At 41.8% G+C, this 26,455-nt stretch overlaps 1 protein-coding gene across 1 annotated transcript in view; it reads left to right on the top strand.

Annotated features, from left to right (window-relative positions):
- LOC117442850 (organic cation/carnitine transporter 2-like) overlaps positions 1 to 25,581 on the top strand; it is a 73,145-nt gene extending 47,564 nt beyond the window's left edge. The window contains 5 exon segments of the mRNA XM_071202498.1: positions 24,569 to 24,751; positions 24,935 to 24,960; positions 24,963 to 25,075; positions 25,316 to 25,431; positions 25,547 to 25,581. Coding sequence (XP_071058599.1) covers positions 24,569 to 24,751; positions 24,935 to 24,960; positions 24,963 to 25,075; positions 25,316 to 25,431; positions 25,547 to 25,581 — 473 coding nt within the window.
- Positions 25,582 to 26,455: the final 874 nt, after the last annotated feature.

The raw sequence follows: 26,455 nt of genomic DNA, 5'->3' as shown, positions 1-26,455 counted from the left end.
TGACAGAGGCCCCGATGAGGCTGCAAAACTCCCTCCAGAAACGGGAGACAAACTGAGGACCCCGGTCCGACACGATGTCCCTGGGAAAACCGTGGAGATGACAAACATGGTGCAACAACACTTCAGCCGTTTCTTTGGCCGATGGCAGTTTAGGCAAAGCAATAAAATGTGTCATTTTAGAGAATCTATCCACCACCGTGAGGACGTTGGTGTTACCTTTGGATTCTGGCAGTCCGGTGACAAAATCCACTGAGATGTCGGACCAGGGCCGACTGGGGATAGGCAACGGCCTGAGCAGACCCATCTGGGGCCTGGAAGAGGTCTTATTCCTGGCGCAGATGGTGCAGGCGGCCACATACTCCTTGACATCCTTCTCCATAGATGTCCACCAGAACCGTTGCTTGATGACGTACATGTTTTTTTTTACCCCAGGATGGCAGGTGAGCAGCGAGGTGTGAGCCCATTGAATGACCTTAGGACGCACAGTTTGAGGAACAAACAACCTATTTGGGGGGCAACCCCTAGGTGTCGGGCTCTCACCGTTAGCTCGTTTCACCTCTGTTTCTATTGGCCAAGTTACCGCTTCAACCACACAGTTTAGTGGAAGGATGAGCTTTGGTTCCTTTGCCGAGGGTTCAGGATCAAAAACACGAGAAAGTGCATCTGGCTTGAAATTTTGTGAACCGGGTCTAAATGACAAGGAAAAGTTAAAACGAGTGAAGAACAAAGCCCATCTTGCCTGACGTGAGTTCAGTCTCTTAGCTTTTCGGATGTACTCAAGATTGTTATGATCCGTCCAGACTATGAATGGTTGCTCTGACCCCTCCAGAAAGTGTCTCCATTCCTCAAGCGCTGTTTTGACTGCCAAAAGTTCTCTGTTGCCTACATCATAGTTGCGTTCAGCAGGTGTTAACTTACGTGACAGAAATGCACATGGTTTGCATGTCCTTGGCTGAACGTTGTGACAACACAGCCCCAACTCCATCATTGGAAGCATCCACCTCTACCACAAACTGCCGTAGTGAATCAGGAGTGATGAGAACAAGAGCAGAAGTAAACCGCCTTTTCAATTCCTGGAAAGCTTTGTCAGCCTGTAGAGTCCACAAAAACTGAACATGGGTTGAGGTGAGTGAGTGGAGAGGTGCAGCTATGGAGCTAAAATGTCTTATGAAACGTCTGTAGAAGTTAGCAAAACCGAGAAATTGCTGTACCTTCTTCCTGTTGGTGGGTGTGGGCCAATTTGCGACAGCACTGACCTTGCTTGGATCCATCTTGACCTGGTCCAGAGCAATGATGAAGCCCAGGAATGAGACAGAGGTCTTGTGAAATTCACATTTCTCAGCCTTCACGAATAGTTGGTTTTCCAGAAGGCCTTGGAGGACCTGGCGGACATGCTGAACATGGGACTCTTCATCAGGAGAGAATATCAATATATCATCCAGGTAGACAAACACAAAATGATTCAAATATTGTCTGAGCACGTCATTCACAAGAGCCTGAAATACAGCAGGAGCATTAGTTAGCCCAAATGGCATTACTAAGTATTCATAGTGGCCACTGGGGGTATTGAATCCAGTCTTCCATTCGTCCCCCTCCCTTATCCTGACCAAGTGATAGGCATTCCTCAAGTCAAGTTTAGTGAAGATCTTAGCTCCTTTTAACAGTTCAAAAGCAGTGGAAATGAGGGGGAGAGGGTACCTGTTTTTTACCGTTATATCATTCAGGGGAGAGTAGTCTATGCAGGGTCGGAGGGATCCGTCTTTTTTACCCACGAAGAAAAATCCGGCGCCAGCAGGAGATGACGATGGACGAATGAGGCCCGCCTTCAGAGATGAGTCAATGTAATCCGTCATAGATTGTCTTTCAGGACCAGAAATTGAGTATAGACGTCCCTTGGGAATGGGGGCACCCGGTAGTAAGTCAATTGCACAGTCATAAGGTCGATGAGGAGGCAACGTAGAGGCCCGAGTCTTACTGAAAACCTCCTTCAGGTTGTGGTAACAGGAGGGAACATTGGGCAGGTCTGGTAAGTCAGAGGCATGGTCATGAGTTACTTCCTTCGTCTCCACCTCACTACCTGAAGTAACCCTTACTACAGACAGCCCTTCAACTTCTCCTGGTGAAACCAAACATGTATGATTACATTCTCTTCCCCACCCCTTCACCCTACCAGAACGCCAGTCAATGTGAGGGTTATGTATTTTCAACCATGGGAAGCCTAAAATCATAGGGTGTTGTGCGGAGTCGAATAAATGGAATGTCATGAATTCTGTGTGGTTGTGATTTATGATAACCTGGACGGGTTCTGTGTGGTGAGTGACTTGAAACAATAATCTTCCATTAAGGGCGCTGGCATTTAAAGGTTGAGCTAAGGGCATGGTGACAATGTTCAAGCTTTTGGCAAAATTCCAGTCCATAAAACTTTCGTCTGCTCCTGAATCAATGAGAACATTCTGTGTTAAGGTTTGCTTACCTAATTGTACTTGGATAGGAGTCAGCGTATGAGGAGAGTAGTCAGAAGTTAGTCGGCTCACCAGCGCCCTCCTCTTGCCTGGGGAGCCCTGTCTTTTAGTGAGCAAGCGGCCATCAGGTGTCCACGATGCCCGCAGTAGAAACACAGGCCCTGGCGGAGGCGCCGTTCCCACTCCTCCAGTGAAAGTCTTGCTCGGCCAAGTTGCATGGGTTCCTCTGATGTGGTGGATGGCGTTGTCAAAGGAGGCTTGATGCAGACCCCTGGAAACGAATCCTCCCCCATCCGGATGCCACGAGGAGGCCCCCTGGAGCTTGGTGAACGAACTGCAGGATGTTCTCTTTCTTTTTGTCTATCCCAGAGCCTATTATCTATTCGTATAGCCAGAGCAATCAGAGTCTAAATCTTCTGGAAGATCTAATGGGACTAAGTGATCTTTGACAAGGCCTGAAAGTCCATTTACAAAGGCGTCCAGCAAGACCAGATCATTCCAGCCACTGTCTGCTGCTATTGTCCTAAACTCTATGGCATAATCAGACACTCTTTGATTTATTTGCTTGAGTTGAACTAGAGCTTTAGCCGCTTCTCTCCCTGGTGCTGTACGATCAAAAATCTTTTTAAGGGAATCAGTAAACAGTCCAAGTGATCTGCAAAGGGGAGAGTCTCTAGCCCATTCTGCTGTAGCCCACGCTGCTGCTCTACCAGTCAAGTGTGTTATCATGAAAGCTGTCCTAGACTGGTCTGTTGGAAAAGCAGAAGGCTGATGTTGATAATGCAGGTCGCATTGGACTAAAAAAGGATGACAGTCACCTGAGTCACCGGAGAATTTCTCTGGAGATGCGAGACGAGAGCATGAAGAAGGAGTAGGTCCTTGGATCACAGGATTCACAGCCTCAGGCAGGGGTGCAGCCGCGGAAACAGTTTGAGATCCAGCTTCCAGGTGGGCAAGGACACGAACAAGCTGATCTGCCAGGTGGTTTACTTGGCTGTTCACAGATGTTTGGACGTTTTCTTGACGACCACTCAATTCTCTCACTCCCTGGTCAATTGATTTCAGCTGATCGTCATGCTGAGACAAAAGCGTGCCTTGTGAGCGCAGAGCTGCTCTGAACCTGTCTGGTTCGGCTGGGTCCATTCTTTGGTCAGTTCGTACTGTTAAGAATGTCACGAGGCTCAGGACCCAAACGCACAACACCAGAAACAGATCAGAATTAACAAGGTTAAACACAAAACGCTCACTTGGAGGATCAAAAACTCTAAACCAAAAAAACATCTACATGGACTATCAAAAATATACTTCACACGATCAAGAGATGACTGGCAGGCTTGACGAGACAAGACGAACTGACACAAGACAAAGGGAGACGCATACTATATATACACACTAGGTAAGGGGACACAGGTGGCAACAATTAAGGGAGGGGCTGACAATCACACTGGCGGGAAAAACACACCAGGGCAGGAATGCTCTGAAACGAGAGGGAAAGGTTACTACAAAATAAAACAGGAAATCACAAGACAAGGCAAAAGACAAAAAGGACTAAACTAAATAAATTAACTTAACACAACTGTCTAGACACCACATGGCCTTGCCCATGGCATTAGTTTATCATTACCGGGCGGAGCCCCCGAGCCAAACAGCAGCAACCAGCACATTGCAAAAGTCTCAATAGTAAACATAATTTAAATATAATTTCAGCCAATCAGCGCGTCAAATATTTTGGTCACGAGGGCACTCACGTTGGCGCCCACGTTGCTTACGTGCGTTGACGTGAGTTGTTTTTTAGACTCGTGAGTGACCAAGGTGACGCAGAAGTTGGATGAGAATGGTGTGCAGGTGGAGTCGCCGGACCTCGGTCCTCACCGAATTCTGTGCAAGAGCTACTCTCCAATCCTTTCGAAAGGAGAAGTTTGGGAGATAAATGTATACTTAAAGACCTTGGACCGGACCAACCCGATTTGTATATATCACAGCAAGCTCGTGAAAAAGACAAATAGTATCAACGAGGCTTCTCACGTAGCTGGTACACCAGAAAGGCTAGCTGGATGCAAACAGGTAAATGCTATCTTTTGTTTCCCATGCTTGCTTTTTAAACAGCCGGGGACAGATACGATCTGTTCAGAAACTAGACAAAAGTTAAACAAGTACAAACCACAGACTGCCTGTGTCATGGATAATACAGTCGCTGGTTTATTTATGTCTGTAGGCCGTTGTTGTGAGTGTGGACGGTCGGAGCATCTATAACGTTAGCTTAGCCAAGCTCCATTCAGAAAACAAGCATTCTAAAAGGTTTTTCGCCTGCCGTCTGTCTGCAGACTTGTCAAAGCATTAATTCATGGTTTTTACTAACCGGTATCAGTATGTTGTTACGTCGGCATCATTTAGAAACGTGTATTACAATTTAATCACGGTAAAATCTGTTCATTTTGTTGTAGTTGTAGCTCCCGAGCCAGCGCGTCTTGTTTGAATGATGCGAGTAAACACAGCTGGCAGCCGCGGTGAAACTCGAGCGACTAGAGCGAAGCGAATATTCGCATCGCGTCCGGTCTGAACGCAGCATTAAAGCGAGCTCCGCGCTGCACTGGAAACGCACCATTACATCACCAGAAGTCCTAATGTAAGGGGTAATTTCTCCCTAAAACATTTTTTTTACTCACTATATCAACAGCCCCACCAAAAATATTTTCCACCAGCCGCCACTGGTTGCCGTCTTTTCAGCAGCGCCATCTCTTAAACGGCGACACAGTCACTACCCATCATTTACATTTCATCGTGACATGGACAAAAATGTAACGTCAGCTTACCTCATGGCACGAATCCAGACTCTCCTTTGGAAAACATTGGCCGGGAAACGATAGAACGAGCACGTTTCATGTGAAGACCTGTGGCTGCAACCCGGAGCAAAGCAACAAACCATTGCGTAGCTAACTAGTAGCGCTAGCTTTAGCTAACGTTAGCTAACGAAACAAACTGCCGAGTAAAATTGGAAAACACCGGTAATTAATTATTCTATCATTTGTAAAACTACGGTGTTAAAAATGACAATTTCAAAAACAGATTCTAATGGTCAGATATAGATATACAGATACTAAAGATAGGCAGGTACTTGCTTTCAAGCAGAACACAGGGGAAAACAAACGTAGCTGGAGTGTTTACGTGTTAGGCGTAATGACGTACAACGGCCTCGACAATTTCTGTAATCCTATTCAGCCACATGGTAACAACCATCGTTTTTCAGACACGTAAACTCTTCAAAAATCACCAGTGGGGTCACTGCTGATGTATTTAATATCATAGAACAAAACGTGATTTATCTCTTAAATGTATGTCAACCACAGACCTTATTTCGAGCTATTTTCCAAAACCCTATGGAGAAAATGCATTGCTTTTTGACGAAGGAACCGGAAGTGCTAAAAATGCTAACTTACTTCCGGGTTTTACGACGCGTCTCTGCGGTTCTCTATAGAACACAGGATAGAATTTAAAATTCTTCTTCTCGCCTACAAAGCCCTTAATGGGCAGGCGCCATCTTACCTTAAAGAACTCATTATACCCTACTGTCCTACTAGGGCATTGCGTTCCAAGAATGCAGGGTTGTTGGTTGTTCCTAGAGTCTCTAAAAGTACAATGCGAGCCAGAGCCTTTTCTTATCAAGCTCCACATTTGTGGAATCAGCTAACAGTTTGTGTTCGGGCGGCAGACACCCTATCCGTTTTTAAGAGTGTGCATAAGACCTTCCTTTTTGATAAAGCTTATAGTTAGGGCTGATTAGATGCAGCCCCTAGTTTTGCTGATATAGGCTTAGTTTGTCGGGGGACATCTTACTTCTTCCTTCTCTCTATCTATACCTGTGTACTCTCATGTTCCGATTAACCCAGCTTCCCCAAATGTCTTTCTTTTTGGTGTCTCTATACGCCGGGATCCAGAGTCATGGATGATCCTGCGGTCCTGTGTCCTGGATCGCGAGCCCTGGATCTTGAGTCGTGGCTGTGGTCCTGGATCATAAGTCCTGGATGGATATCCTCGTGGATTCATCTTCCTATTATACACACATGCATTTCCAAACATTCGGACTACCTATGTTGCAAATGTATTATATTTTCAATTTACACACGGCATCTATTGCACGTCTGTCCGTCCTGGGAGAGGGATCCCTCCTCTGTTGCTCTCCCTGAGGTTTCTCCCATTTTTCCCTTTAAACTGTGGGTTTTCTCCGGAAGTTTTTCCTTGTACGATGTGAGGGTCTAAGGACAGAGGGTGTCGTATTGTCATACTGATATTCTGTACAAACTGTGAAGTCCACTGAGACAAATGTAACATTTGTGATATTGGGCTATATAAATAAACATTGATTGATTGATTGATTGATTGATTGATCTCTCACTATGGCCTCTGCCTCCTCCACTCTGTCCCGAGCCAGCAGCCAGCGAGGAGAATCTGGGATGAACCTGCCTCAGTACACAACAGAGAGAGAGACAGATGTTCAATCCCCCAGAAGAGAGAAATTATTACTGTACGGTAAAGGTATTTTCTTTTACCTTATTCCGAGTCCTTTGACTGCTCAAATGATCCTCCATAAAAGTAAAGCATACCTAACAAAGCCTTGATAAAGTTGAAAAAGGCTGATGCTGTTGCAATGCTGTTACTGTTACTGTAACTGTTATTACATTGTGAATATAGTGACCATATCTATGTATGACACTTTTTCTTAAATGTATACCTAATCCGAAAATGATGCATGCATTTTAATATGATAACAAATACATTAAAAAGTAATTGTCATAATGTCATAGTCACAAGTTTAATGTCACAACACCACAGCCCTATACAATTATCAAAGAAGGACTGTATTTATTATGTTCATCAACTACGTGATTAATAGGAAAATTCTTTCAGCTTTAAAAAAACAATCTGTTTAGCTTTTGACAGGAACTATGTTGATTAATGAATTGACCTTCATGAACGTAATACTTAAAGCAACGCTGTACACTATACACCACTCAACACAGTAGAAAATAAAACACTTGAACTGAAACACAGCCAGAGATAAAATCAACTAGAAAAATAAGAACCCCACACATTCAAGCAAACACACCTATACCTACCACCAGAGAGGCACATAGAGGAAGCCAGGCAGGGTGAGGCAGGAGAAGCATCCTCCAGTCTCTCAAGAAGTAGGCTAACAGTGGCAGGAACATGTAGCCTGCAGCAAAGAAAAGACTCACACCTGCGGTGGAATAAATTGTCCGAACTTTTGGGCTCAATATCTCTGACCCTGAAGCACAGGAGAAAAGGGGGGAGATTCAAAGCACAGGCAATGAATGACACATTATCTTTCATGGACAAGTTAGCAACTAAATACAGCTGAAATCATCGAATAGAGGCAAACAAAAGTACCTAGCACAAACGCAGCCACATAATTAGAGATTTGTCCCATCCCGACAATCAAGAACAGGGCGCAGAACACGGGCCAGGATGGAGCGAAGACCATGATGAATGTGAACACTGTCTGGACTGCCATGGTAACAAACAACACTATTTTTCTCCCATACCTAAATATGATACAAAGCACAGGTAAATGACCATGTAAGTATTACATTACATTACATTTAGCTGACGCTTTTATCCAAAGCGACTTACAATAAGTACATTCGACCAGGAAGACACAACCTTGAAGAAAACAGAATCATATAAGTACATCAGGTTTCATAGAGGCAAACATTTCAAGTGCTACTCAACTGGCTATAGATAAGCCAGTCCTTTATTAGTATATAAGTCTCTGTTAGTAGTTCTTTGTTAGTAATTATATCGCTCGAAGTGGAGTCGAAAGAGATGAGTTTTCAGTCTGCGCCGGAAGATGTGCAGGCTTTCTGCTGTCCTGATGTCAATGGGGAGCTCATTCCACCATTTTGGAGCCAGGATAGCAAACCCACGTGTTTTTGCTGATGGGAACTTGGGTCCCCCTCGCCAACCCTGTCTCCTAAAAAGTACGTTCCCACAGAACTAAACTGCATTCTCAATTACGTTTAGCTAGAAACGTATTTACTCCCACGTTACGTTCGTGATGAACGTATCTCAAATACGTTTATTTTCTACATATCTTTGCCATTTATTGTCTTGCTTATAATAATGATAAGTCATTTATAAATATCATTTTAGAGCACACCTTTGAAATCGACAATCGGGCTCGATATATGGTTAAATTAAAATCAGTAGGCGAGGCTGTAATTTCGCCAGCTGTTACTCTCATGAGCGAGGCAGAACATAATAGTTTTAACATGACAAAAAGCTGCTGTGTCATTTATTGCACCTCAAACATTAAAACAAATCCAGAGTTACGTGTTTCTGTACTTCCTCTAAGAAGAAAGGACAGTAACAGAAGAGCTCTGTGGCTTCAAGCTTGATCGCCATTCAAATGACAGCGTTGGTTTCCCCAAAAGTGGGCGGGGCTGTAAAGTGAAGTAGATTTACTCTCATCTATTATTCAAAACCATTCTATTTATTCTAACGTATTACATGCCAGTGTTTTATCTTTTTATTTATTTGTTTTTATTTTAAATCGTATAATGTCGGACTTTTTTTGTCGTCTTTGAGGAAAAGAAATGGGGTTTAGAGATTCAAAATACTGAAATCTGTATTTTTTAAAATCTCTTCCTTCTAATTTGTTATTCTTTTCTAAATAACACACTGTTATTTACTCAACAATAACACACAATTATCCTTGTTTTTATTTATTCGTTTAATTCTATAATCTTGGGCATTTTAGCATGCTTTTTAGCCGTAAATAAAGTCACCAGAAACAGACGGGACATTTCGAGATTTAGGATGGCCGAAGACACTACACTACCCATAATCCCCAGCTATCGTTTGGGACTACAGTCCCGTTGACAAACCCCGTGATGTTGCGCCAAGGTTACGCCGAGCGTCAAGCTCTTTGAAATGGAACGAAACCACGGCAGACTATTCAAAACTGGACTCGAACGCCCCCCCCCAGGACTACATATGCTGGCTATTGTGTTTCGCAACATGTTCTCTATGGCACGTCTCTACTGGGAATTGTAGTTTTAAAAGACGTTTTTCCCAAATTTAGAAGTTGACAGTATTAAACTGTGTACAGCCCTGGAGGTTTAGGCGATAGGAAACACATTGGTGTGTACACATTTAAAACATGTAATTACTAAATGGGTGAAAATCGCTTGTATCCATAATGGGCAGCATTAATATATACCCACACGACAGCTCATTGTTACTTTGTTATTCTACTCCACTACAATTCAGAGGTTAACCTGGTATCTTTACTCCACTACATTTAGTTTAGTTACTTTGCAGATTCTGATTAATGATGTGGAATATAAACAACCCTTGAAGCAGACTTTAGTTACACCTGAATACAATTCAGGGAAGGTGATTGTCAAGTGCCAACAATCAGGAGAGATATTTGATAGTTGGTGCTTGAGAAGACTAAACATTTATCTGCAGATCTTTATAAAGTATATTCATTACTCGTTATTCTCTACTAATAGTTAATTAAAAACTGTATAATGTCTATGTTGCATATCCCTTTCAAGATTTCAAGGTTTTCTAAGGTGTATTGATCTTATACACAACTTGGGTCGCAGGTTCCTCAACAGACATCTATCAATATGTGTGGACTGTATACCTCCACCATTAAACTGTCATATTCTGCACATTTCTTATTATATCTACATACATAAGAGTATAATTAATGTGTATAATATCATTTAAAATAAGTGTTTCAACATAGTTAACATTGCAGGAAAGCAATATTTTAGACGTTAAGTACTTTGTCAGGCTTAATATTCATCTGTAGATAGATACCCCCAGAGCTTTTTTCTTGTTTAAAAGAAGACCTTAACCTAAAGTATTCTTTAATGTGTTAATAAAGGTTAATTCGTTTTTCTGTTTTGCACATCCTCCTATTAATATCTGTGTACATCCAGCACTAAACTGTTTTATTGTAGAGATCACTTAGTATCTTCTTGACTTTTTATATTATATATTTCTATCATTGACCTTCTACTTTCCCCCTATGAAAGTATGTACTCTTAATATTGTTTTAATCAAATAAGATTATTCAACAAAAATAATTCAATAACATGCTTTAACCACTAGGCGGTGCACACAAGGTACACACAGCATACTAATAATAACTTTGTATTATTAGTGTAGACACTTATGTATAACATCTGAAGATGTGTAGTTTTATTCATGTTTTTACATAATTTTACAGGATATTGCTATACTATTTCTCTTGTTTTACTTCTACACATTAATATCTGATTTGTAAAACATCACAGACAGAAAGGCATAGGCTATCCGTCATTTAATGGTAAGCTATTGAAATTGTGATTCCATAGATGTGTCTCCCATCACCCAAATCCCCTGACTATTCTCTCAACTCAGTATTTAGATTCTTATATTCAAAGAAAATCAGTAATATCTTTAAAAACTACAAGTCCTTTTCTATCAGCTGTGCACCGTTATGGTGTAAATATAACCTATATACCAATTGGATCAAATATAAAAGTCAGCCGAATTACTATTGATACTGCAAGGAGACGTATTTTGTGAAAATAAATTGAAAATGTTGTTTAATTGTTGATATATTTATGATCCACGTCAAGTATTCAGTTTTGGCAGCAGTTCTCCTGTTTGTCTCTCTCTATAAATAAAGAATTACGGCAGATATGTAATATTTAATGCAGCCGAACCGTGTATTACAATGCCGTTATGTGATGACTTCTAAAGAGAAAAGCAAGCACACTCTGAATTAGGTATTATTTTATTTTTCGTTGTCGGATATCATATCTCCATATCATATCAACACCATATCCCAGCGTGCATTGCGGCTAAAACATCCAATCAACAAGCTTCAAGCTGAGGATCTTGGGTAATCAGTTTAGTGGGTTTGTGGTGTGTATCGCTCAAAATGTCCCGTCTGTTTCCGGTGACTTTATTTACGGCTAAAAAGCCCAAGATTATAGAATTAAATGAATAAATAAAAACAAGGATAATTGTGTGTTATTGTTGAGTAAATAACAGTGTGTTATTTAGAAAAGAATAATAAATTAGAAGGAAAAGATTTTAAAAAATACAGATTTCAGTATTTTGAGGCTCTGAGCCCCATTTCTTTTCCTCACAGACGGAAAAAAAGTCCGACATTATACGATTTAAAATAAAAACAAATAAATAAAAGATAAAACACTGGCATGTAATTTACGTTAGAATAAATAGAATGGTTTTGAATAATAGATGAGAGTAAATCTACTTCACTTTACAGCCCCGCCCACTTTTGGGGAAACCAGCGCTGTCATTTGAACGGCGATCAAGCTTGAAGCCACAGAGCTCTTCTGTTACTGTCCTTTCTTCTTAGAGGAAGTACAGAAACACGTAACTCTGGATTTGTTTTAATGTTTGAGGTGCAATAAACGACACAGCAGCTTTTTGTCATGTTAAAACTATTATGTTCTGCCTCGCTCATGAGAGTAACAGCTGGCGAAATTACAGCCTCGCCTACTGATTTTAACCATATATCGAGCCCGATTGTCGATTTCAAAGGTGTGCTCTAAAATGATGTTTATAAATAACTATTATCATTATTATAAGCAAGACAATAAATGGCAAAGATATGTAGAAAATAAACGTATTTAAGATACATTCATAACTAACGTAACGTGGAAGAATATATGCTTCGAGAAGATATGTAGAAAATAAACGTATTTGAGATACGTTCATAACAAACGTAACGTGGGAGAAAATACGTTTCTTGCTAAACGTAATTGAGAATGCAGTTTAGTTCTGTGGGAACGTAATTTTTAGGAGACAGGGTTGCCCTCGCAGTGCGGGTGCAGCGAGCTGTTTGGCTGATGCAGAGTGGAGTGCACATGCTGGGGTGTACGGTTTAACCATGTCCTGGATGTAGGAAGGGCCAGATCCATTCGCAGCATGGTATGCAAGTACCAGTGTCTTGAAGTGGATTCTAGCAGTTACTGGAAGTCAGTGGAGGGAGCGGAGGAGCGGAGTGGTGTGGGAAAATGTAGGAAGGTTGAAGACCAGACGAGCCGCTGCATTCTGGATGAGCTGCAGAGGTCGGATGGCACATGCAGGTAGACCAGCCAGGAGGGAGTTGCAGTAGTCTAGGCGTGAGGTGACGAGAGCCTGGACCAGAACCTGCGTGGCTGTCTGGGTCAGCTGGGGACGTATCTTCCTGATGTTGGAAAGCGTGTATCTGCAGCAACGGTGTTGTAGCAGCGATGTTTGCAGTGAAGGACAGTTTGTTATCTAGGGTCACACCCAGATTCCTTGCAGTCTGAGTCGGGGAAACAACAGAGGTGCCGATGTTGATGGTCAGGTCAAGAGTGGGACAATCTTTTCCCGGAAGGAAAAGCAGTTCAGTCTTGTCAAGGTTGAGCTTGAGGTGATGAACAGACATCCACTGAGAGATGTCAGCTAGACAAGCAGAGATGCGTGCGACGACCTGGGTCTCTGAGCGGGGAAAGGACAGAAGGAATTGGGTGTCGTCAGCGTAGCAGTGGTATGAAAAAACATGCGGGCTAATGACTGATCCGAGCGAGTTTGTGTACAGGGAGAAGAGGAGGGGACCAAGAACAGAGCCCTTTGGCAGTGTGCAGTTCCTCAGTGACAGCAATGAGAGCAGTTTCTGTGGAGTGACCTGCCTTGAAACCAGACTGGTGCGGATCCAGACAGTTGTTCTGATGGAGATAACAGGAGAGTTGTTTAAAGACAGCGCGTTCAAGTGTGTTAGACAGGAACGGGAGGAGAGAGACAGGCCTGTAGTTTATAACATCAGACGGGTTGAGAGTGGGTTTCTTTAGGAGAGGGTTTACTCTTGCCTCCTTAAGACTATTTGGAAAGTGACCAGAAGTTAGAGAAGTGTTGATGAAATGGGTGAGAAATGGTAGAATATCAGGAGCGATAGTCTGAAGGAGGTTTGAAGGGATAGGGTCCGGAGGACAGGTGGTAGGGCGGGCAGAGTTAATGAGGGTAAGAACCTCACGTGGAGAGAGAGGGGAAAAGGAGGTTAGTGTGTGGGTGAAAGGAGGGTCTGGTGACCCAGCGGTGAGTAGAGGTGAGTCAGAAAAAGAAGAGCGAATATCATCAACCTTTTTTTCAAAGTGGTTAACAAAGTCGCTTGACAGAAGTGAGGAGGGGGGAGGGGCTTTGGGAGGGTCCAAGAGGGTGGAGAATATGGAAAATAGTTTTTTGAGATTGGAATAGGAAGATTGTATCTTATCTTGATAGAAAGTGCTTTTTGCCTGAGAGATCGAAGCAGAGAAAGAGGAGAGGAGAGCCTGATAGGTTAGGAGGTCGTCATGGTGTTTGGATTTCCACCGTTTCCGTTCTGCTGCCCGAAGGATGGTTCTATTAGCACGCAGTGCGTAATTTAGCCAAGGAGCAGGAGGGGACTGACGAGCCTGCCAAGATGTGAGAGGACAGAGAGAGTCCAGAGAGGATGAGAGAGTAGAGAGGAGAGTTTCTGCAGCAGAGTTTGGAGGCAGGAGTTGGAACGAGTCAGAGCAAGGGAGGGCTGAGAGCACCGATGAGGCAAAGGTAGAGGGGGAGAGGGAACAGAGGTCACGGCGGACAGGTGCAGGATGAGAAGAGATTAGTCTTTTATGTTTGGAGAGGGGTAGAGAGAATGAAATGAAGAAGTGATCGGATGTGTGGAGCGGGTTTACAGAGAGGTTAGAAGTAGTGCAGTTCCTTGAGAATATGAGATCAATGACATTGCCAGCTTTATGAGTTGGTGGGGATGGAGACAGTGAGAAAGCAAAGGCGGTTAACAGAGATGTTAGTTCGTCTATCTTCCCTGTCTGGAGGTTGAAGTCTCCGAGAAGTACAGCGGGAGGGCCAGTTTCAGGGATGTGTGAGAGGAGATTATCTAATTCCTCCAATAAGTCTCCCAAGGCGCCTGGTGGACGGTAGAGAATAACAATGGTTAATTGTATAGGATGGGTTACTGTGACGGCATGGAATTCAAAGGTGGAAGGAGTGAAGTTAGGTAGCTTGAAGAGGGAAAAGCTCCATTTGGGAGAGAGCAGGAGACCAGTGCCACCTCCTCTGCCAGTGGGTCTGGGTGTATGGGAGAAGGAATATGCTGTGGAGAGAGCTGCTGGGGTGGATGTGTTGAATGGAGTAATCCAGGTCTCAGTGAGAGCAAGGAAATCCAGGGTCTGCAGGAAGGCGTAGCCAGAGATGAAGTCAGCCTTAGGAACAGCTGACTGGCAGTTCCACAAGCCACCTGGAACTAGATGTTGGATCTCAGTGGAGCATGTTGGATAGACGAGAGCAGGCCGGTAATAGCGATTAGGAGATACACGGGGCCAGTGATAATTGCGAGAAGACACATGAACAGGAATGGAGAAAATACACATGATTAGAGCATGAGGGGCTAGAAAACTAAATAAAATAAAATAAAACACCAGCGGTAATTAGCTTAATCAGAGGAGGATTTGCCTCCTCTTTGCCACCCTCGTGACTCCCGCAGGACTCCAATGTCTTTGTCAATCTTACTCCCGCAGGACTCCAATGTCTGACGCTGATGCTCCAAGAAAGAGCTACCTAAAATGGACGCCTGATTGCTGAGTTCTCACAGCTGTGGAGCCACGCCCCTCTAATTAGTTAACTCTCTACAGCTGATGGGCGACAGCAGAGTGTCCCTGCCTATATTGTAATGCAGGGTTGAGTGCCCCACTGAGACCTGTGTAACAAGTTCACTTGAGCAGATCTGAGATTTAAAATCTCTCAAAAGCGCCGTTTTAGCTACAATAACTACAGAACAATTATAAAGAGTAGAATAAATGAAACAGAGAAGTCTAATTAAACAAGAATATAACTTACAGTGGTTGCTGCATCAATAGGGAGTGTCGTCACCCGGTCTAGATGCACACTCTATATGTATAATTTGTTCTCCTTGTGTTTTTGTACATTTTTAATAGATCAACAGGGACATGTGTTTCTCGTACTCTGGATAGTCAACATACCACACTTTAAAAAAAGAAAAACCTATACATAGTGTGTTGCTGTTTACCCAAAGTAACGTAAGTAGATGCAAAGGTCAACCAATGGAACCCTCAAATGTACTGTATATGATTCACTGAAGTCGACAAAACACTGACAAATCCAGTAAGTAAAATACAGTAGTGTAAATTGTTTACCAGAGTTTGCATAGCTGTTGAAGTTAAACATTTAGCCGAGAGTCAGCATTTGTGAGAAGGTCAACACATGACAGTTGGGAAAATGCTTTACTGATGCGGCTTCATTTTTACTGGCACATGCTCCTTTTTTTCCATTTAGTGAACTGTCAGACTTTGATCGGCACTGACGGCTAAAAAAAGAGAAATAGGTTCTTGTTGAGTTGTTTGAGTACGAGAAAATCATTGTAACATTAATATCATTAAAACATCAATTCATTGACAGTGGGGCACACTTGTTGCTGTTGGAAATTTGACTTGAAAGTCTATATAGTCTGTGTTGGTAAATGTCATCTAGGTTGCACATTTCCTGCTGAAATACATGCATGGGCCTACCAAGTTACTGCGTGGCACTTTGGTTTTGATAAAACAGTGTAGTTCCACTATATAAACGTTACATTCATAATCAAACGAGACAATATGCAAGATAAATAGCTATTTGTTGTTATTCTTAATGCTTGTCATTCACACGTTAATAAAATAAAATAAGTACCGATACATAGCAGAACAATTGTGGCGATGTTCAGCTTAATAAGCCTTGTTCAACATCATTTATTTAGCTAATACTATAGAAGGCTGCAGGCGAACCAATTCCGCGTTTCGCTGCATTCCTTGATCTCCAGTTATAACGCCTGGCTCCGCCGCTGACCGAAGCTAATGGAGCCGCAAAGGGCTAGCTACGGCTTCGGTTAGCTTCGGCGGCGGACTCCGGCGGACTCCGGCGGTCACCACTGGGATAATTGGGTCCCCTTTTAACATTTGCTGCTGTAATTGTCTGGTATTTGTAACAATATTCCCACAATCACGGCTAAAGCTAAAGGATCAAGTACAGTACTATGACTAACTAACGTTGTAGCCTCTATGGTTGTAGCCTAGCAGAGTGGACAAGTTGCTGTTAGCTGACAGTGAGGCATGTACGTATCCTTCAAAGTGACCACGCCCTAATTTATGCAAACACTTTAAGACCTAATATAAATAAAAGGGTCGTGTTAGAAAACAATTCACTCACAGATCCATAATCATGAAGGTGGAATCTAACTATATCGATAATAAAAATGTATGGAGCCAGGGGTAGAAACATGTTTTTTTCTGCTGTAAAATTGGGCATTTTAACATGGGGGTCTATGGAAATTGCTCCTTTCTGCAGCCATCGCCTGTCGGCCAATATATGAACTGCAGTGTATGGCACTTCCGTATTGGCGTCCCGGTGTAGGTACCAGATGTGATCGGGGTACCAGGGGTGAAGTCGAATAGTCCATTTAGCTTAGGAACCTTCCTAACAGAGTGAAATGACCCGGAAGTGCCTCAGTGGCAGCCATGATGAGTGCCGTTCGAATTCTCCAGAATGATAGGAAAGGAGGTTTCAAACTTCCTTTATAACCTCCTTTAGATTAGGAACCACTGGACCTCCCTAACCGAAAGGAGAGGAGAAAATGCTGCCCCACAATGCCTTGCAGCCGCAGCATTTGCGTCACACAACAGTCGGCCATTCACGGAAACAAATGATTATGACGGAGAAATTATATCATCAAAGTTACGGTGCTTATTAAGCATTTTAAAACGTATGTGGTAAGTTGCCAAAGTGCTTTGTTTTGAACGTTCATCAGTATTATAATCAAAAAGAGAAATATGAACGTTATTTTTACTGAAATGTTCAAATAAAGTCAACATTTCACTGAGCTGTGTGGGGTTTGTTCAACTTTTAAAAGATGTTTGAATGGTGATTTTCATTTCATTTCAAACCTTTATTTAACGAGATTGGTCCCATTGAGATCATAGATCTCTTTTTCAAGGGAGACCTGCAGCATATAGGTTCCACATGAAACATAAAACGTGATGTACACAGTGATAGGTGTTAAGGACTAACGTTTATAATAAATACATTTGTATTGATTTTAAGATCTTTTCATAGTTCATATACAATCATACGTATTGGGATCATTTGTATTAATGTGGACCGGAGGGAGAGGGTGACGAGCATAAGTTTCACTATCCTTTTTTATTTCAATTCCAACTTTGGTCATGAAGAATATGTTTCTCTGTTGTCCACGTTCATAAAGCAAAACAACAGCATCAGAGCATGGTGCAGAGTCTCTAGATGAGTCCGTCGTTCTTATTAAACATCCATGTTGTAGTCTGCTGTATAGAAAACTGTAGTTTCCATAGTTTCCCCACAGCAGCAGACGCACAAAATGACATCCGCTGGCGCATCATAAACACGTCGGATAGTGAAAGTGCATTCGGATTCTCTAAAGTACCGCAGTCTCTTCTCCTAAGTCCTTTTGAATTCTCCTATCCACTACCCCTTAACCCCGTGACGTTTCACTCAGAGGTCAAGGAATAGGAGATAGGGTTAGAACTTAGGAGCTGATTTTTAAACTATCCGACCGCAACCCAGATGTGTTCGGGTGTATTTCCGTCGCACTCGTCATCCGTCATATCCGTCATATACTCACCTCCCTCTGCTCCCAGCGCTCTGCTGCCACACACCGGCCGTCTGCGGAACTCGGGACAGCTTGTTATGTGTGGGGTGCTATGGTGGGGTCCCATGTACTTGTGCACATAAATAATGTTTATAATTATTTACAATAATATATATTCTGCGTTACTTTAGCCAACACTTTTATAAGGCCACTAGATTAGATAATTACGAAATGTGTAGATAGAATACATATCTTTCAGTTTGTTATTTTGTCATTATGTTTCATGTTTTATTTACCTTTTAGTATTTGTATATAGTATCTGAACTTTGGAGAGGAGTTGGGAGACACACGACACATCAAATCACATCTACAGATCAAGACAAAGCGAATGCAAGTACTCCCATACTCCTAGCGTGAAAATGTTTGTGAAAACGTGTGCAAAGTCTCCGAAAATCCTAAAAATAAGCTCATATTTGAATTCCCCATAAAAAAACAAATCATTCAGTAAAAACAAGGCCCCACTGATCATCTACTCTCTGAGACGATTCCAGGGATGTCTGGCTTGAGTTTCTACCACCAGGGAAAGTGGACAAAAGTGCTCGAGATCAGCCTCTTAATTTACCCAGGGCCTAGTGCTTGGCTTTGGGCATGAAAATTCAGGAAACTCCCCTGAGTATTTTATTAAATATCTGAACTTTGGAGAGGAGTTGGGGGACACACGACATATCAAATCACATCTACAGATCAAGACGAAGCGAATGGAAGTACTCCTAGCGTGTGAAAATGTTTGTGAAAAACGTGTGCAAAGTCTCCGAAAACAGAGCAGTGGCTGTGATGCTAGCTTTGCGGCTAGCGGTTAGTTGTTGTTGTTTGAAGTTGTTGCTATGGAAACAACATGAGGGAGAAAAAATTAATATCCACGCTCAATCTCACGCTCTCACTCTGCCCAAACTATTCTCACGCCAAAACAAGCAATCACAGACAGCAGTTAGTAAGATTGATTTCAGTAGTCACTTGTTTAGAAAATACCGAAGACTAGAAACGGTTTTGAAAACTTTTGTCAGGTAGTGATCGTCTTCTCAGTAGAACATCTTTGATAATGTCTTCTGGCCAATCAGAATCAAGATAACGGAGTGGTGTTGTTGCAGGAAGTCCCGACAGAGAATACTTTTGCTGTAGTACATCTCTATACATCGATACAACATTACGTGTTGATAGAAATCAACACGTAATGAAATAAGACCCCACGGTGTGATGATTGATAGGTGTGTGGGCTGTCTTTCATTTTGACACACAGAACAATGGGGGCTATCCACATCCACCCTTATCCACAATGTAACTTAATTCACACCCTCTTCCCTCTTCTCTCTGTGAGGAGCAGCAGGTTCAGCTCTCAGAACAAAGTAACAAAAAACTAAAATGGCATTAATTTTTTTTAAATGTGTAGTAATAGATTTATTTATTTTTCTTCTCAAGAGAGTACCAGAATGTGTATTTTTTGTTAGTATTTCAAAAAACTCTTTCACTTGTGGGGAGATTGCAGGATTGGCTCCAGGTCGCACTTTTTATTTACTTCAAGACAAATGTGCCTTTTTATTTCATACAGTTCAATTTGGATTGAGACGGAAATAATCTAAACCTCACGCGTGGCGTTTCACTGTCAAGGGGGGCGATATAGCGTGTATGTAATTACATTGCAAATACTGATTTGAGCCCCACCATAGATTACCCAACACAAATACTCTGGAGCCGCAACTGCCGACCCGTATTGCGCATGCGCAGATCTAAAATCCAGTAGAAATTATAAAAAAGTAAAAGTCTGCTGCTTATTGTTCTACTAGGCCAAAATAGAGTCAACGAGTATATGAGAGTGAGTGTGTTAATTAATATATTTGTCAATTTGGAGTAAGTCTGTAGATTTGTTTGTGTCTGTGTGTTTCATGTAGGCCTCTCACGATAATTAATTTTGTTGGATACATTTTCCCGGAAATTGCGATAAACGATAATATTGTCGGCACCGTTGTATGACCACTGACATAATGATAATATATTATTAAACCCATGATATCAAAATCTCACTCCAGCCAGGTACCCAAAGTTGGCAACCCTGGGCTATGCCTGTTGTTGCTATGGAAATAACATGACGGAGAAACAGTATAATCTTCTACATATAATAACGGACAAAGTAAAGAATGAAGTGTCGGCTATGTTTAAATGTTCGGAATTTGACCATCATGGCCCTCTTGAGTTGCCGTAAAATATGACGGATGCGACGGAAATACACCCGAACACATCTGGTACCTACACCGGCTCTTCCCCAGAGTTTGCCGCTTGCTCGTGAACTAATTTTAGTACCGGCTCTTTTTGGTGTGAACGCGACAAAAGAGTTCTCATGAACTAAGTTCTCATGAACCTTTGTGGGAAAAGTACTGCGGTGTGAATGCGCCTAATGTGTTGCAATGACGTCCCCCACCATACGCTTCAGCTGAGAACGGAAAGCGCTCGTTGAATTTCGATGCAGCGGGGAGCATTCTCATGGCGTCTATTATCAACGCTATGGGAGGTCTATGAAGGTATATGGGACGCCCTGTCCGTTGAAAACTGACGCTCAAGGCGTACCCTGTATGTAATGGTGTGACCGGGAGGGGCCCTGACCGCCCATCAATATGTGATGAGTTGGGAGTGAGAACGTTTTGGTGAATCACTGTTAATGATATAACATTATTTTTCTTTCAGGTGTGGGAGGAAGGAGGTTGTTTTCATCTCTCTCGTGGCCCAGAGTGTGGCAGTCATGCTTCAGTCCTTCTCTCATTCATGGCAGATGTTCTGCGTCATGTTCCTCTCTGTCGGCGCTTCCCAGATTTCCCTCTATATTTCTGCGTTTGTGCTAGGTAAGAATCGTAAAATGAGACCGTAAATAAAGTGTGGTCACATGTGTTCCTCTGCCACTTTATAAATGCTAGATGTTGTTATGTCTGCTTCTGCCTAGCCTAAGCTGTTTCAAAATGACAAAAAATGAGTGACATCCCTCTGTCAAGTTACTAATATTGCAAATTATTGCTTTAGACAAAGACGTTATGAATTGATTTCTTGACCCTGGCACCTTAGTTAGTAATGATTAAAATAAAAACAGTTATCACTAAAACAATGTTGGATAGGTAATCCCATACCCTGAAAGAATTAAAATGTTTAATATAGTCTTTGTTGAATTCAGTATAACTACATTAACTCTCTCGTTGCAATTCTTTCCGTCACAGGCATCGGCACAATTTAAGAAATACACCATGCTTGACATCCTAAAATCCAAGAAAATCAGATGCATAACTTTGATGTGTCTTATTCTGTGGTAAGTGTTAGTTGTTTTTAATCATTCTTCAATTACATAACGGTAACAAAATTACTACTGCTATTTGTGGGGGAAAACTTCTGTGTAGCAATGCAGTGGGAGTCACCGACTCAGGAAGGAGACACGGGGAGAGCTGGAGCTCTGATGTCAAACACTGATAGTTTATTTAGGAGCTTCGGCCGGAGAATTCACAAAACAAGTCCAAGTGTCAGATGTTCTGACTTCACGGTAGAGATGCCACGTCAATTCTGAAGAACTCTACCCCAGACCCATGTATTTAGCTAGTTCAGAGAGAATAATCAACATTGTGCATAACAAGATAGAATCATACCTCTATCAGCTGACGCCAACAGGCAGGAACAGGGAGACATTACTGAGAGCACAGCAGCCAAGGTTACAGGTGCGTGTGCTCAGTCAGGACAGTATATGAACTGGGTCAAGGTTATGGGCTTTGGAAAATATTTCCCTAACACTATCTAATTATGGGAATAAGCATGTAGTGTGTTAAAAAGTCAAAGTGACACGTTTTATCACACATTAGAATTGCCTGTCTGTCAGCATAAAATCTAAGATAAGATAGAACTGAATGTATCTCTGTAAGGAAATTGTGCTGCAACAGCTGTAGTGCAAAGTAGGAAGGGGTACGTACACATATTTAATAGTTTTTTCACCTAAATGACATACATATGTGTTAATTTGCTCATTATTCCCTGGAAAGCTCTGCTGCATACCATATTACTGTAATTGAGTAGAATGTGCTTGTGGACCTTAGAGCAGTTCAAAAAGTAAAACTTCAACAACTTCTCTTTTCAGACATAGTGTCTTCGTTACTCTGCGTAAACAGCAACACACTATGTATAGGTTTTTCTTTTTTTAAAGTGTGGTATGTTGACTATCCAGAGTACGAGAAACACATGTTCCTATTGATCTATTAAAAATGTACAAAAACACAAGGAGAACAAATTATACATATAGAGTAATACGTACATAGATTGCTGTATGAAATAATTTGTACTTTGAGTGAGTTGACTCTAACGGCCCGTCCACACAGCGATGTGCGTTGAAGCTTCAACGCTTCTGCCCATTCATTTTGAATGGGGTGACATCACGTTTCGCCGAACTGCATTGTGGGAGCGAAGCGTAGATTTGCTGGCGTTGCTCGCGATGAAAGTTGAGCAATGTTCAACTTTTGAAGCTTCGCCGGAAGCGTCAGCCAGTAAAAGCTCTAGCCAATCAAACCGCGTGCTTGTGTGTCCGGGGCGGGAGATTCATGTGATTGGTTGTTGGTCGAGTTTCAGCCCCCCCGCCGGCAAGTGACAATGCACAACGCTGTGTGGACGGGCCGTAATAGAAGCTGCTTGTTAGGTGGCGCATTATGAGTTTAGAGCGTTCTCCCACCTCTTAAACTAAATCAACAATTTAAACCCCTATTGGATTAGCTTGAAACTGCATCATCACAAAGTTAAAGCAGGATTGTTCTTCTTCTGAGTCCATAAAACTTATATTTTTAAATACTTCAAAAGATTCGAACAGGACAGCAATGCTACAAAAATGTTATAATCTTATTGAAATCTACATCACTGCGACCTTTGTTCAGTCATAAATGTCATCGTTTCCTAAGAGGAGATCATATTCAACGTGCAACACAGGGTACAGGTTTATATAAGAGGGGGCTGGTTGTGCAGAATTATGTCATGAACCAGGGGCGTTTCCTGGACCTGGAAACATTCGGGGCTTAGCCCACAGTGGCGGCGCCAGATATTTTCTTGTAGGGATGCTGTGGGGTAGCTTGACATTTCATAGAGGGTGCTCAAACATGTAAGGTACCGGGCGCTACAGTGGAATTTTCTACTGCAACACTCCCCAGACGCACATACACAGTACACCCGCGACTGTTACAATGAAGGCTCGATAATCAGCTCACGGCATATAGCTGTAAGTAGGGGTAAAGTGCTATTTTTTACAAGTGGGGGGTAGACCTAACATCCTCTAGGGGGGTCCGGGGGCATGCTCCCCCACGAAGATTTATTTTTAATAATGAAGTTAAATGCATCAATCTGGTGCACTTTGAGAGCAAACTGAAGAGATATATGGATACATCTCTCAACACAAGTGACGCTATGCAATTCAGATGTTTGCCGCGCATACGTACCTGGGTACCAGTTATGTGCACCCCTGATTATGTTATTGAGGGAGAATTGTCCGGGGCTACAGAAAAAACATTCGGGGCTTTAGGAGACGCCACTGTCATGAACTCAGAAATGTGCAGTTTGCAGTTTTATCACATGTTAATTGTTCTCTAAGCACCTAGAATAGTGGACTCTGGATTAATACATAAGCCACATGGAGAAAGTTGCTGTGTCACTGATGTTACCTTGAGACAAGCAAAGAAACATCTGAAATGTACTTTCTGTCATGTTTTTAATATTCATTAGTTTAGTATTTTAGTGCTTAGAGGGTGCTACAGTGCAGTAAAGAATGATTATATCATGTTTGTGTTTCACCAGATAAAGTGAAGTTACATATTAAACAGACCCAGTATCCTATAGGCTTAGCAAATAGACCCTTGCACAACCACCAAACTGACCTATGGGTTCAAGAAGGTTCAAATGAAGAATCGGTGCTGATAAGATACCAGAAAAGACAGTATTCAGGCCCTTTATTGTCCCTCTTTACCAAAAGGGACAATAAACATCTCATTTCATTTCAAACCTTTATTTAACCAGATTGGTCCCATTGAGATCATAGATCTCTTTTTCAAGGGAGACCTGCAGCAAATAGGTTCCACATGAAACATAAAACAATAAAGGAAATCATACATTATATTTACAGGTACATTTACATAGTTATCGACATTTACAAGTGCCCAAAGAGCATCTGAACTGAGGTCAAATTGGACAGTGTTTGGCTAGTTATTCCCAACTGAGAGAATTTATATTTCTTTAATGCATAAGACTTCTGTTCGCTCCGCTTGGGAGAAACTTGATAATTTCATGAGACCCCTTTTTTAACATGTCATGTATTTAAAAAAATATAGAAATGAGAAAATTCATTCATAATTCACTTCCAACATCCTCTCTTTCTCCTCCTCAGATCTTCAATATGTTGCTCTGGCACTGGAAATGACTGGAAAGTGTGGCTTCACCACGGCCTTCAGCATCGTCTACATTTACACCGCTGAGGTTTACCCTACTGTACTCAGGAACGTGGGCATGGGGATGTGCTCCTCTGCGGCACGCATCGGCAGCATCACAGCTCCTTATGTCACATATTTAGGTGAGAAGATGAGTATATTATATCACAATGTATATAAGACATCACTGCATTGACATTCTTTATGAGTCCAAAAGAACATCTGCTTTGGATAACATCAGCGACATGTACACATTTATTGAGGTTTTATTTAAGTAAAATGGTGTCTTTTTATAATGAAGAATTTTGCTCCTTTTTTATTTTCAGGTAGTTATAATAAGGCTCTTCCTTACAGTATATCCTCATGGGAAGTCTCACAATTGCCTCATCTGTTGTGAACCTTTTCCTTCTGGAGACCCTCAACAGAGATCTTCCAGAAACAGTGGAGCAGATGCAGGAATGTCAGGGGTAACTTCATTCCACTTACAATCCCGTGTTTTTCATGTTACTATTACATATTTATTTTTGAATCAACTTTATTATTATTATTTCTATTATTATTATTTATCTTTTATAGCAGGCTATGGTTTTCTTAAAAAATGTACATTTGGTTTTAAGATGTTTTTTGTATATATTTTAATACCCTGTATTTGTGGTAGCTGTGTTGCTTACTGTAACTGCTTTTCTTGGTCTTTCTTTTGATTGCAGGTTGTGTAATGGGCTGAAAAAAAGGAAATATTTAGAAGATGAAGGAAGGAAGAACCTGCCCATACAACGTGAGGTCAGACAGGATCTGCAGGCTGGACCTTGGAGCATTTCAAAAAGTAAAACTTCAACAACTTCTCTTTTCAGACATAGTGTCTTCGTTACTCTGGGTAAACAGCAACACACTATGTATAGGTTTTTCTTTTTTTAAAGTGTGGTATGTTGACTATCCAGAGTACGAGAAACACATGTCCCTGTTGATCTATTAAAAATGTACAAAAACACAAGGAGAAGAAATTATAAATATAGATTGCTGTATGAAATCATTTGTACTTTGGGTGAGTTGACTCTAATAGAAGCTGCTTGTTAGGTGGCGCATTATGAGTTTAGAGCGTTCTCCCACCTCTTAAACTAAATCAACAAATTAAACCCCTGTTGGATTAGCTTGAAACTGCATCATCACAAAGTTAAAGCAGGATTGTTCTTCTTCTGAGTCCATAAAACTTATATTTTTAAATACTTTAAAAGATTCGAACAGGACAGCAATGCTACAAAAATGTTATAATCGTATTGAAATCTACATCACTGCGACCTTTGTTCAGTCATAAATGTCATTGTTTCCTAAGAGGAGATCATGTTCAACGTGCAACACAGGGTATAGGTTTATATAAGAGGGGGCTGGTTGTGCAAGATTATGTCATGAACCAGGGGCGTTTCCTGGACCTGGAAACATTCGGGGCTTAGCCCACAGTGGCGGTCAGAGATTTTCTTTTGGGGGTGTTGTGGGGTAGCTTGACATTTCATAGAGGGTCCTCAAACATGCAGGGTTTCCCATTAAAGGAATGGTATGCTCATGACACTCATTTTTAAATAATTATCATCCGATAAAACAGACCAGTCTCTGCCAGTCTTTTTTTTTTTTTTTTAATCCGACGACATTATCAGTGATTTTAAACTGATTATATACCAAAATAACATCAACACTGTGGGCGCCGCCATTTTCCGGACGTGACGTAAACCATGCGTTTGGTTTTCGAAGACACGTTGATCTCCATGTTATTTACTGTAGTTTCTCTCTTCAAATATGCCTCACTTTATCGCGAAATATTGCCACAATTCTGATAGGAACAATCCACGGAATGC

Source organism: Pseudochaenichthys georgianus, unplaced genomic scaffold (assembly GCF_902827115.2).
Source record: "Pseudochaenichthys georgianus unplaced genomic scaffold, fPseGeo1.2 scaffold_489_arrow_ctg1, whole genome shotgun sequence".
Taxonomy (NCBI): Eukaryota; Metazoa; Chordata; class Actinopteri; order Perciformes; family Channichthyidae; genus Pseudochaenichthys; species Pseudochaenichthys georgianus.
The sequence above is the reverse complement of the archived record's forward strand: the minus strand, read 5'-3'. Positions and strand labels throughout refer to the sequence as shown.